Genomic DNA, 12,764 nt, shown 5'->3' with positions numbered 1-12,764 from the left:
AGATGCCCTGCATAACCAGAAGTTACACCTCCAAACTGATAGAGCTCAGACCACTTCCCAGTTTAAGGGTCCAGGTGCCTAGTTCAGCCTCACCCTGATCCATGTCATGGAGAAATTTTGGGACATACCACAGAAACAGAGATGTGGCTGCTTCAGGCAGATCCCATACCTGGAGGGGTGAGCCTTTTGGGGTGTGCCACAGGTTAGGCACTGAATAGTCCAGGTTAGTTGCAAAAGCCTTGTAAAGCTATCATTCCTCTGGAGGAAAAATCACTTTAAACCAGTAGTTATCATAACCTCAAAACAGGTGTCTGCTAAATGTGTCACTGAATCCAGCGAGGACTTGTCCCCTGGTTTATTTTCAGAAAGCCAGATTGCAAACAGTTACTTGAGCAGTCCCAGTAGAGTAACTGTTCCCCACTTGAAGTAGGGGGTTCACAATCTGGCTCAAATTAAAGCCATCTGGGAGCATTTTCTTATATATATTACGAGCCAGAAACCTTCACCCTCATCATGTTCAATCAGCAGGATGCCTAACAGAGAAGGGTACAATTCCACGTGAGTAATGGTGCTAGAAACTGTCCCCTACACAACTGCGTGTCCGTGAGTTTTTCCGGTTGTAAATTTCTAACAGTCCCATCAGCCATGTGTAGCTCATTAATCTACAGTGAAATGTATCTTTAGAAGCTGCCAAAGCAACTAGAAAAAAAAATATATAGCCTGGAGAGGTTGGTCTTTAGCTAAAGGTCAGATAGAATTGTACAGGAAGCCTCTAAAGAAAGGAATCTGCTGAAGCTGAAGTTGTAACAAATAATATGAGTTGCTGAGAAGCCACAAGGTTTACTTATGCAGAGAAAAAAAAAGTCCTTTAAATGGACTGTACAGGTTTGCACAATTTTGTAAAGCTAAGATTAAAAATAGGACCATACAGTTAAAAATCTACAGTAAACATTTATGTTATATTTAGTTAACCCTCAATTATTTGGGACTAACAGCCCAGATTTGAACAAGCTTTCGTTAACATTAATCTGCTGGGTCACAGCAACTTGGAAGGTTCTTGCTGCAATACTATCTATTAGTGCTCTGGAGAATGGCACCATTCTTTCAAGGGTATTTGGTGTTTTTTAAGCGAACTGAATTTACATGTTCATGGGTGATCTGACAGAAATCCTCTCCAGCAGCACAGCTCAGAGAACCTGGAAATAAGTTGAAGTGGGAGAAACTAGGCCTTTATTACAGTTGAGTGGATTAGGAAGGTATACTTACATTTTCGACTAATTAATTACCTAATTCCATGCATTAAAATAGATTTAAGGATCCACATGCTTTTAAGAATCTGGCATTAGTTCCCTAAACCCTGCTTTTTATGCTCTCCTTTGAACACCACAGAGGGTGAGACCATATAACCCAGTTCTCTGCAATCCTGCAAGGGTTTCTTTGAGGGTTTCAGCTTTTCCTCTTGCAGAGCACTCCAGCCTTGGCTCAGATATAAACTGATCAGATGTGGGCTCTCTGGTTTTGTTTCTTTTAACCGTGACAGAGTATGGCTTAGGAAATCAATGGTGCCAATATACAAGCTGTGATGTAGCAAACAGATTGCAATATAGATGTGATTTTAGAAATATCATATGTACTCTATCTTCAGTTAGGCAGAGGGGGTTTATTTGGACTGCTCATCCAAACAGAAGAGATAGAAGAAGGTTTCTGTATTATCAGAGGCATTTGGTGTTGAAAGCTGAAAATACGTGAATCATTTCACTATTTTAGAATAAGGCTTAGAGGGTACTGAGCTGTTTGCTGTCCTGAAGACAATTTTGCCTGAAAAGAAAACTGCCTGAGAAGAAAAGCAAGCTGTAACAAAAATTCTTAAAACACAAACGCTATTTTTTTTTTAACTAAACTGTTGCCTATAACAGACTAATGCCAGGATCCCAGCCTTTAACCAGTACTAATTTGGTAAACGTCCACAGAGGAGTCTGCAAATAACCCACAGCCACTCTCTGCTGCCTGGAAGGACGTGATCCCAGCCAGAGGAAGCTGTGTCAAGGTAGCAAATTCCCCCTCCACCGAGGGGCTCTCCTGGGAGCCAGCAGTGCCCAGGACACAGCTCAGGTCCCTGGCTGGCAGCCAGAGCCCAGTGCCCATTGTGGTTGCCAATTCCTGACATGACAAGCACAACACAACGCCAGAGATTTTAAGGTAATCTGGCCAGTAGAGCATTGCTCTACCAAAGGGTGGTCTCCGAATCAATCACAGCCTTTGGCAAGTCTGTGGCCCGACAATTGAAACCAGACATGTTTTCAGTTCATTCTTTGGGTTACTACTGTTCAATGGTGATTTACAAGAGAGTGTGAGCTATGGCAATCTCTCACGCAACTTTAGATATTCCCTAAACGAATGCACATTTAGAAATCTCCTTGCTCTAAAACAATGCCTCATAAGAAAAGAATATTTAAAGAGAAACTACCCTTAAAAATAGGCCAAGCTGTCTTTCTTCAGCATTCAGAAATACTGAGGCACCACTTTGGAAAACACAGTGCAACTAACTCCAGCAGCAACAAAATCAAAAACCAAAATATGCTCTTCCTGTGTGATACTCTCAAGTCCATGTTTCTGTGGGGCACTCAATTTTCTCATTTCTGTCCTAGTTTGAAATGCTTTCAGAAGGCCTGTTCACATGACAAACAGCACAGGATTTCTCAGTAGCAGGCTGTATTGAATTACAAAATAAATAGGAGCAGAAGCAGTATCAGCAGTAGCAGAACATTGCTATGTTAAATGTTTCTGTCTCATTTTAGACTACTTGTGTCTCAGCACTATTTTCAGCATTTACAGTTGTGAAATACTCTGGAGAAATAAATAGGCATTATAGAGGTGCTGATGAAGTTTTAGTCTGTAAGGGTTGCTGTCTGGAGTGTGCAACACAAGAGACTTCATATTGGACCTAATTTTCTTTCCAATCTTTCAAGGAAGATTTCTACATGTATTTGCAAATGTAGATTACTGAAAGTGACAGAAGTGGTTCCAGAATTTGGCAGTCTCCAAAGAACAGCCAAGTAGGAACTCTGTGGGTCTGAGTCAGACAGCAAGTTCTATTTTAAATACAGGGCTGGTCTTGCATCTCCTTTTACCTCTATTTGAGTGCTTTATCAGCCATTTTAGAAAGCAAGAGAGACCAGGAGCTGAATTGAGAGAGAAACTTCACTCTAAAGAAGAAGATAGAGGATGTTCTGAAGTGCTCTAGCAAGATCTTTGCTGTGCTATAATAAGGAAACAGTGCAGTAGGTGCCCCATGTGGAGGTTAAAGTCCCTTAATACTTGCCACCCAAACAGCTCATGCAAACCAATTTAGTCAGAAATTAAATTATGTCATGCATGCTTCTGGTGAACAATACTTACTAAATAGTAGCCATGGTATTAAAGCAAACAGAACTATATTGGGAGAGGAAAACAATGAACTACAGCACAAGCTTGGGAACAGCAGATCAATTCTCAGATATTAGTTGTAAACCAAACCTTCCTGTAAATATGGGTGGCTTGTGGTGTCTTTAACCACAACCATCTCCTTCCTTTTTATGCCTCATTATTCAGGCTTGATGGAGGTCTCTGCCCTGACAGCCATGCAGGTTTGGACACCCCCCTGACCCTTCCCAGCAGAATTGCTTTCTTATGGCACAATAGAAAAAGTTTAGCCAAAATCCTTGCACTAGTCTTTGATCTCAGTAGGTCAGTACTAGCCAGTACCTGTCTGGGCTTGGCATCTCTTCACATCCACACAGGCAGCACTAATGCTTTGGCAAGTGGCCTGTACCAAAAAATAAACCCTGAAAACCAAAGTGAAAGCACCTGTTCTCTTCACTGTACCTTTAATCTAGTACTATCTGCAGTCACAGTAGGCCTGCATTGTTGAGAAAAGAAAAAAAAGAAAAAAAGTGGGTGATGATTTTTGTGGTTTGGTGGCTGTTGGGTTTTTTTTTTTCAAGCAAAGGTCCATCTGCACAGTTCCATAATTGATGGAGATTTGGCCTGGAGCAGCCACAGACAAGGCCCTGAGCCAGCAGGTGCTGGCTGACAGCTGCCTGCAGGGCACTGGGGACCCTCCAGGTGTTCTCCTGCCTCTATTCTGCTGCTATTTGAAAACCTGAAAGCTTTAGATTAATGCCCTAATGCTGTCACTGCCAAACCTTGAGCTTCTGCCTTGCCTCTGCAAAGTAAGAGGAGAGATTGAGCCCATTCAGTGGGCTCAGCAAATAACCACAGCATGTGCATGAAGCTGTCAAAACTAAAAAAGATGTGTACATTGCATTTTGATAACCTCTAAACATTATTTTTTACTAGGGCTTTTAAAGAAGATGTAGGTGAACTTTTGCAGAAGACTTTCAGCCTAGAGAGTTCTCATATAAAGGATAAATTGCTAAAACCCCACAATTTTGTTACGTTTTCATATGTTGCTTTTGTAGTGAACAATAATGCATTTTCCTTTTGTGTAGTTTCCACCTTTAAGCTGTACCAGCGTGCAAAGCACGTGTACAGTGAGGCTGCCAGAGTGCTGGAATTTCAGAAGATTTGCAGTGAAGCACCTGCCAACGCACTCCAGCTGCTGGGAGAATTAATGAAGCAGAGCCATATCAGCTGCAGGGAGATGTATGAGTGCAGCTGTCCTGAACTGGATCGCCTGGTCGACATCTGCCTGTAAGTTCTGACCACAAGGAAGAGTAATCGTCTGTGGAGAATACAGCTCGAATTGAGGAGAAAATATGACATCCTTGGCTATTGCAATCTTAAAATGAAAGTATTCTTGTCTCTTCTTACAAAATTAATCTCCTGCAGGGACATTACATGGTCAATTGTTTCCCTGCTGACATCTGTGTAATACTTTCAGATGAAAGCTACGGTTTATGGCTTTATTACAGATTTTGCTTTTGGACTGACTCATCGTCACAAGTGTTACGTTAGACTGTCGGCTACTCTTTTTTAAGTTGCAGAAGAAGTCATAAGTGGTTTTCTTAAAACATCATCTTACTTGTTCTGTCTGAACTGTTATTTTTCTTTATTTCTTTATAGCATCATAACACGATTTGAGTTGGAAGGGACCTTAAAGATTATCGTGTTCCAACTCCCTGCCATGGGCAGGGACACCTTGCACAAGACCAGGTTGCTCAGAGACCCGTCCAAATTGGCCACAAATACTTCCAGGGATGGGGCATCCACAGTTTCTCTGGGCAACCTATTCCAGTACCTCACAACTCTCATAGGAAAGAACTTCTTTCCAATATCTAATCTAAATCTACCTTTTTCATGTTTCTTAACCAGTTCAGCACTGCTGCCACAGGAGTTCCAGAGCATAAGCAAGTTGTCCTACAATCTTAGATTGTCTTGGAATTATGATGAAATGTAGTGAAATGCTGTTTGCATTTTTCCAATTCAAAAATAAGTTGTCCAGTATATCAGATAGGTTGGACAGCATTTTACTGTTTAAAAATTGAGTATGCTAACTGTTACACTCTGCTTCTCTCTGTATTGCCTGAGCTTTCCACATATAATTAAGGCCCCATCTCTGCCCCAGCATTCTTCTTTCTGCTGTGATCCCTTTCTAACTCTGTTCCCTCATGACCAAACTATCTCAATTCCAAAGCACATTCCCTGAGTGTCATTTTGTCCCTTGTCCCACACACAGGTTGTTGTGGTATCAGGCTGTTGTTTCCATGACTCAGCTACAGGGGTTGATGAGATCTGGTACAATCGTGTGTTAATCCACAAAGTAAAAACAAGCACTTAGTATTCACATCCTTCATAGCATTTCATCCCTCCCACAGGGTCAGCATCAAACAATGTAAACATTTCAGTCCTTCTTTATTTCTCTTTTTATGGTATATTTAATCCCAGGACAGACACCTGATGCTAACTTGGATCTAAATTCAGCGCCTATAGAAGGAATTTAGTGGTTGGTGATTATTTCAACAGTGGCTGGGGGAAATAAGCAGTTGCCTACCTGGGCTGTCCCACCTCTACTCCATCCCTGCCTCTGCCTCTGCCCCAGCTGCTTACCACAGACCCATAAAGGTGATGCTGCCCTCCTAACTTGTGCCCCTAAATTGTTCCTCGTTCTCTTTGGAGAAGGGTGTGCTTAATTTGGGAGACTGCCCTAAGCCAGAGCATTACTGCCCTGCCAGAAGGGAAGTGTGGGGTGACAAGTGTTTGCAGGCCTGAGGTCAAGAAATGTTGTTTCACTGTCTTTTAGAAGCAGATATCCCATTCTCTCCCTACATCTTTTCAGTCTTGAAGAAAATAAGTGGTTTCAATTTGAAGTTTAAAAAACTAATTATCTTACCACCTTTACCAGCTTTTTTTTCTTTTTTTTTTAATAACTGAGAAATTAATCTGGCTTAGAATGAAAAACATTAATTTTACAAGCATGCAATTTACCATATGCTTTTTTCTTCTGCACTCATGGATTTTTTTAAGTTGCAGTACCCATTTACCAGGTTTGTAAAGCAATAGAGTACAAAATACGATTATTTAGGTGAGTCTGATTTCTTTTGCAGACAAGATGGAATGGCCTCTGAGGCAGAAAGCTACAAAAACTGAACAGAAGACTTCTGGACATTGACAGATTATTTTGCATGTGAGATACATGTGCTGTTTTGTGCTAAAACACAAAGCAGCCTGATAGCCACTGGACAGACTGATAGCAACTAAGCAGAACAAGTTTTGATTCATCTCATGGGACCCAGTCAAGGGTGTAACTCCCAGGCTGTGTTCAGTTTATTGATTCAGTTTATTGTATCATAATAATGATCACATCATACAATAAGCTGTGACAGTCACTCAGCAGGGCAGTTCCACCAGAGTTACCCCAGCTGCTCAAAGGGAACTGCTGATCCATGTGTGAGAGGGGATAACTATCTCCAGGGTCAGCTGAAGACAGAAGCTGAGCTCTACTGAATTATCAAAGATCTTGAGCAACAAAGTCTTGATCTCATGCAGAGCACTGGCACAGCCACTTCTTGAGGCACCACTGGCAGGGCAGGAGCCTTCAATTAACATCTGCACTGCTTTAGGTACAGTTACTACCCAGAGCTGGTGCTTCAGTCTGTGGCATCCAGTGACTGCACTTGGCAGACCTGAGGAATCCATTCTGACAGGGCCTCTTCTCAGAAATGCAGGGAGGAAACTGTCCTGCCCTGTGCAGAGGAAAACAAGCAGGTACAGCCTGGCCAGATGGGCTCTGCAGCATGGAGTTACACACTGTAACTCCACATTGCAGTGAAGCAGCAAGGATGGCAGTGACAGCCTCTTGCAGCAGGAAGCTCAGCACAGGAATGGAAACTGTGTTCCCCATTTGGGCTGAGCTCTGTGCTTCCATGGTGACACAGCTCCAGCCAGCTCAGGCAGGGGGACACTGGTTGGCAGGCAGGAGTGCAGCCACAGCACCAAAAGGAAAGCAGCAGTTGGGATTTTTCTAAATTAATTTCTGTTCCAGCGAGCAAAATATAAATAGTAAAGGAAAAAATGTGATGTGTGTGCCCATGTTACATCAGATTTCTGATTTACCAGCAGAAGAGGCCAACAGCATATGATGGGCAGAGTTAAGTACCACAGTGGAGTGTCATTCACATGGAAAAACTTTAAACTTATATATTAAAATTAGTTCATCTGGGGCTTTTTTTTTTATTGTATTCTTTGCACAGAAAAAGGCAAATTGTTTGTTCATTATTCTTTGCAGTCTTGTCCCACCAAGAATATTTCCTAAGAAATGCATCTTTCTTCTCTAGAAGTTTAGTATTAAATCTTTCTCTGATGGAGTAATTAGATTTCTAAAAGTGTATAGCTATTCTGGATGAATGCAGCTTAAGCCAGTGTTTAATTTTTGGAAAAAAACCCCTCTTCTTAAGTTGTACATTGAAAAACCTAAAGGACATAAAATCACTAGTCACTCTAGGAAGACTTGGCTGATGTGATTATAGAAATGGCCAGGAACTACATAAATTACATTCTTTCCTTACGATGATATACAGCCGCCCTGTAACTTTCAAAAGCTTTTCCAAAAATACATTCCACAGAATTGCCTGAGTCTACTGCTGCTCCCTCCTTACAAGGTTTAAACTGTGAAGAATAATCTGCATATCCAGATGTTTTCTGTTTTGCCTAGATCTTTATGTTTTACTGTATAACCTCTGCCAAGAAAGAAAGGGATCCATACTTGCTGTGGTTTGTAGTGCTGAAAACTGTAACCACGAGTTGGTCAGTTGTTTTTTTTTCATTCTGCAAAGATTGAAGACTTGTGCTCTCTCTAACCCATCTCATGCTATTATCTGGTTTACCTGTTAGTCTTCCAAAGGAGGTAACACAGCAGATTTACTAAACAATTAAGGGACAAAAAATTGAATGTGAGCTCCTAAGTAAGTTAGGTGCTTTTAAAAATCTCTCAGTCCTTAGTGTTGCACATAACTTACTTTCGTTTTCTTATTCTCCATCTTTTGGTGTTATAAATCCTGGTAATTTTTGTGTTCCCAGCCATGCCTTTTACATGACAGACAGCTGAATCCCCTCTGACCACTTTTAAAATATACAGATTGTACATTACATCCAGATGCATTATGGTAGGCAACACAGTTCTGCATTTTATCAAGACTCTTACCATTTCCACTGATGATTTTCTTAAAGCTGCAGAGTCTGCGATCATGGCATAATTTGAAATTTCAACAAAGACAGAAATGCTTAAAGCTGCTATTCAAACGCAAGCTAAACTACAAAGCAGAATAAGCACAATCTCCCCAATTTATATATTTAAATCTTACCATATTAACTCCATAATTTCAGAAAAGCTACTTCATAATTTTAAGTATTTCCAATTAACAATATTGCTCGGGGGGGCGGGGGGGTTTCACCTCTTAAAAACACTAAAAACTTAAAAACTCTTTTAAAAGTTATTTTTAAAATGGACTACTGCCATGTCTTGCCTACTTTCCATATACCAAACTATGGGATTTTAATTTTTACTCTCTTTTAATTCTTTTATTCTTCTTTCCTTTGCTGCAGTACTCATATTTTTGCTCTCATTTACACCCCCATAAGCTAATTCTCTTTGTGTCCAGTGAAGACTGGAACAAGATACATAAACACTTGGAAAAGCAAAGGCCAGAACCTGGGACTGGAAGCTGAGTGCCCCCAGCACTGGACTCCAGCCACGTTATCCTTCTCCCTCCATTCTGTGTCGTGGTGCTGCAGCCCAGCAGCACATGGGCCCTTTCCCCACCTCCCACTGCATGGCTGAGCTCCCCATCCACAGGACTGCTCACACTCCTCTTCCAAAACCTTTCTAGGTGCCAGTGCACAAGAGGAGTGTCTGGCCAGGAATCCCACTTTACCAGAGGGGTCCAGCTTAGCATTGAACTGATTAAAACTTTATTGAGGCAGTTTCAGACCTGTTCCAAAGACAACTTCCTTGTGTTTGATCTAGATACCTCCCAGGCACCACATCTTCTGCAGACACTGAATTAGGTGCTCCCTCCTGGATCCATGTAGTATCAGGTACCCAGTTTTTAGATGGTGTAGCACTGCCCATCAGGTTCCTCAGCAGCCCCAAGTAGCTGCTATCACCACATTTGACACTGTTATGCCACAGTATTTTGAAACACAGTGACTTCAGCTCAGCAACAAGCATATTTTCTGTCTACTTTATGCTTTATTTCAACTAAGTATTCGAAAATGACTCAGTAAAAATGAGGCATGAGCATGACCACAGAGAATTATGAAATCAATAAAAGGTTCAGAACAATTCTGAAGGGATTTCAGTTGCCTACCAAAATAAAAGCCAGACACCATGTGAAATATGAAGTTCCGTCTGAGGTAACAAACCAAATGAGTACAGACAGTTGATTTAACAGACTCTGAAAAGTGGATTGGGTCTTATAAAGTCAATGGGAATTTTCTTATTTATTGCAACTGAGACTGGATTGGATCCTGCTCGTTTTAGGAGGTTGCTCCATGGACTAGAACCTACCAAAATTGCATCAGAGAATGAGTGGCTTACAGGAATAACAATAAGTAAAATAAAACACCAACAGGAAATGCAGAATGAACATAAAATCGAGTCAATATGAAGGGTGGCACCACAAAGACACACTGAAGAAAGTGTTTCTGTTCAAGAAGAGATGTATGTTTAGAATCAAACACATATGCAAGTACTTGCTTGAAATATGACCTAACCTTTACTAACTCAGCACTACACCAGATTCATTTAACATAAAATGCACACATGAAAAATTACAACAGCCCACTCCAAATGAGCTGTCATTTTCCAATGCTATTCACATGATGTTGTCTCTCCCTCTAACATGTTCTAGGGCTGGTCAATCTCTCTGTGCATGGCTATTGGAAACACATCAAAAGTATTTGTAAGTCAGATTAGATCTCCCACATGAATAAGATTTCAGATGAGTTTTCTAAATCTGACTGGTTCTGTTCTCACTAGGTTAGAAAAGCCCCAAAGTAACTTATTACATAGTATTTTCCTACTTTTTCTGAGTCTAAGTAAAGATCAGGAACACAGGTAAGCAAACTATTGATAGCAGTTCTAAATTCTAATGAGATGGCATCTGAGTCCTGCAGCATTACAGCATGGGATTTGCACTAGGACATTTCTAGCAGGCCAGTGTCTTGAGGCTGGGAATGGTTTATATTTCACGTCATTCATTTGTCATTGTTCTTTCTGTTCACACTCCTCATTATGAGCATTTTTTTCTTTTGGGACTACATTCATACTTTACCTCTGCTGCTGTCAGTCTTAAGTTCATGAGCAACTACCCAGCTCTGTTCATTCAGCATGAACAGAAGTTTATGTGAGTTTATTTTTACAGAGTGCAGTGACTCTATGACTTTTTGAGAGTCTCTGAACTCTCCTTTGCTTGACTGGCACGCTCAGCAGTCCTGCAGAAGCCTGTGAATCTTCAGCATGGTTTAGATCTGTCCTGGAAGAATAGAGCTATTTGTCTTTGCCACATTAGAAAATGGCTTGCATGCCTACATCCTGTGCAATTAGTTTATGAACCCTCTTTTGTTATTTTTGTCATGTATTTCTGTTTTCACTTCTGATGTCTTATGAATGTTGCTAACACAATTCCTTTCTTCTCCTGCTTTCTTCATCTCAGCTGTGCTGTGATCCTAAAAACAGCTGATGCTGAAGCATTACAAAACAGGGGGACTTTTGGAACTGATAGAAATTACTATATTGCAGTTTAAAGCGTCAGCACTTTTCTTTGGTCCAAAAGGGCAACTGCAAATTGCTGCAATGTTACAAACAAGTGAACATCAAAAAAGTCTGATGACATGGGAATACTCAAAACAATCTGAAATTTCTATAAGAATTTTATATATGATAAAGTACCTCTTTTTGGTTTATTTTACATGATTTTTTTTCCCCTATTATTTTCTTTTAGGCAATTTGGGGCCATTGGGTCACGTCTGACTGGAGCTGGATGGGGTGGCTGCACTGTGTCAATGGTGCCTACTGACAAGCTGAACACTTTCCTAAAAAATGTAAAAAAAGCTTATTACCAAACGGATGGGCAAAGGTTAGCAGTGGAGAATAATAGTCTGTTTGCTACTAAACCTGGAAGAGGAGCTTTGGTTTTTGTTGAGGCCTAAAGAACTTAAAAATTTTAAAGGAACTATGTAGAGCATGTAGAACTGGCAGTACTTCCCATGCCACAGTACATGAATGCTTTTTCTGGTTTGTATTGTAATGAGCAGTTGCTATTATCAAAACATATTTCTGAAGAAGCAATTAAAAGAAAACTCTTTGATTATAAAAGCCTTTTTTCCTCCATATTAAATATATCTTTTAGTATAAATATTGATTTACTAAAACATATTGACAGCGAAAACTGAAATTGAAATAAAGATGATGATTTGTTACAGTGTCTGTCTCTTCTTTTCCCTTTTACTGTAATAAAAGAGACCAGGTGAGCAATGAGCTGCCTCAGTGGAGGGAGGGGACCTTGCAGTGTTTGTTCAGTGCTTTTTCTCTTCAAGTCCTGGACATTTTTTTGCTTGGAGTGTTCTTTAAAAAAAAAGGAAGATTAAACTGAAGCATTCCAAAAATTGGAGGGACCTTGCTAAATATTCAAAGTTTTCTACTCTCCACAAGAAGGATAATTACTGCTGTAATTAATGATGATATTGGAGGAGCACCTGCAGGCCAAATAAAGCATTAGGAATACATTATATCATATAGGACAGCTTTTCTCCTAGTGATATTTTGTAGGTATCTTTGTGCAGGTTTCCACAAAAATGAATGCTTTTCATGAGCTGTATGATATGACAAACTAAGTGAATGAGCAAATAATGAAGCAAAGTTGGATTTTGAGTTATCCAAACACCGCACTCTCATGCTTGAGTCCCCGCTGTGCATCTACATTATAGAACACTTGCATTTTATGGAAAACTATTATAAAGGACTAAATATGATCCACTGTCCATGTAAAAAAAAAAAAAAAATTATAGTTAGTGAATTTATTCAGTTGTACTAACAAAAGTAAGTTCTAGGTAGGACTCAGGGAAAATGTCATTGACATTACTGACAAATTCTGATTTTGCTCCTGCTTTCTGCTCCTGCCATCCCCTGTAACTGCTCATAAACTGCCTCCTCAGCAGGAGAAATGGTTGTGATTGCAGAAAGGGGACTGTACATCAGGGTTCCCCCAAAGATGTCCTAACCCTGTTCCCAAGGGGAAAGTCAGGCTCCTGTGGCCTCTCTCTTG

The 12,764-nt window shown here is 40.5% G+C and overlaps 1 protein-coding gene across 1 annotated transcript in view; it reads left to right on the top strand.

Moving 5' to 3' along the window:
- GALK2 (galactokinase 2) overlaps positions 1-11,919 on the top strand; it is a 46,440-nt gene extending 34,521 nt beyond the window's left edge. The window contains exons 9-10 of the mRNA XM_066328407.1: positions 4,491-4,692; positions 11,442-11,919. Coding sequence (XP_066184504.1) covers positions 4,491-4,692; positions 11,442-11,649 — 410 coding nt within the window. The 3' untranslated portion in view covers positions 11,650-11,919. The remainder of the gene's footprint in view (positions 1-4,490; positions 4,693-11,441) is intronic.
- Positions 11,920-12,764: the final 845 nt, after the last annotated feature.

Source organism: Sylvia atricapilla, chromosome 13 (genome assembly GCF_009819655.1).
Source record: "Sylvia atricapilla isolate bSylAtr1 chromosome 13, bSylAtr1.pri, whole genome shotgun sequence".
Taxonomy (NCBI): Eukaryota; Metazoa; Chordata; class Aves; order Passeriformes; family Sylviidae; genus Sylvia; species Sylvia atricapilla.
Note: the sequence above shows the minus strand (reverse complement) of the source record. Positions and strands in the feature narration are given on the sequence as shown.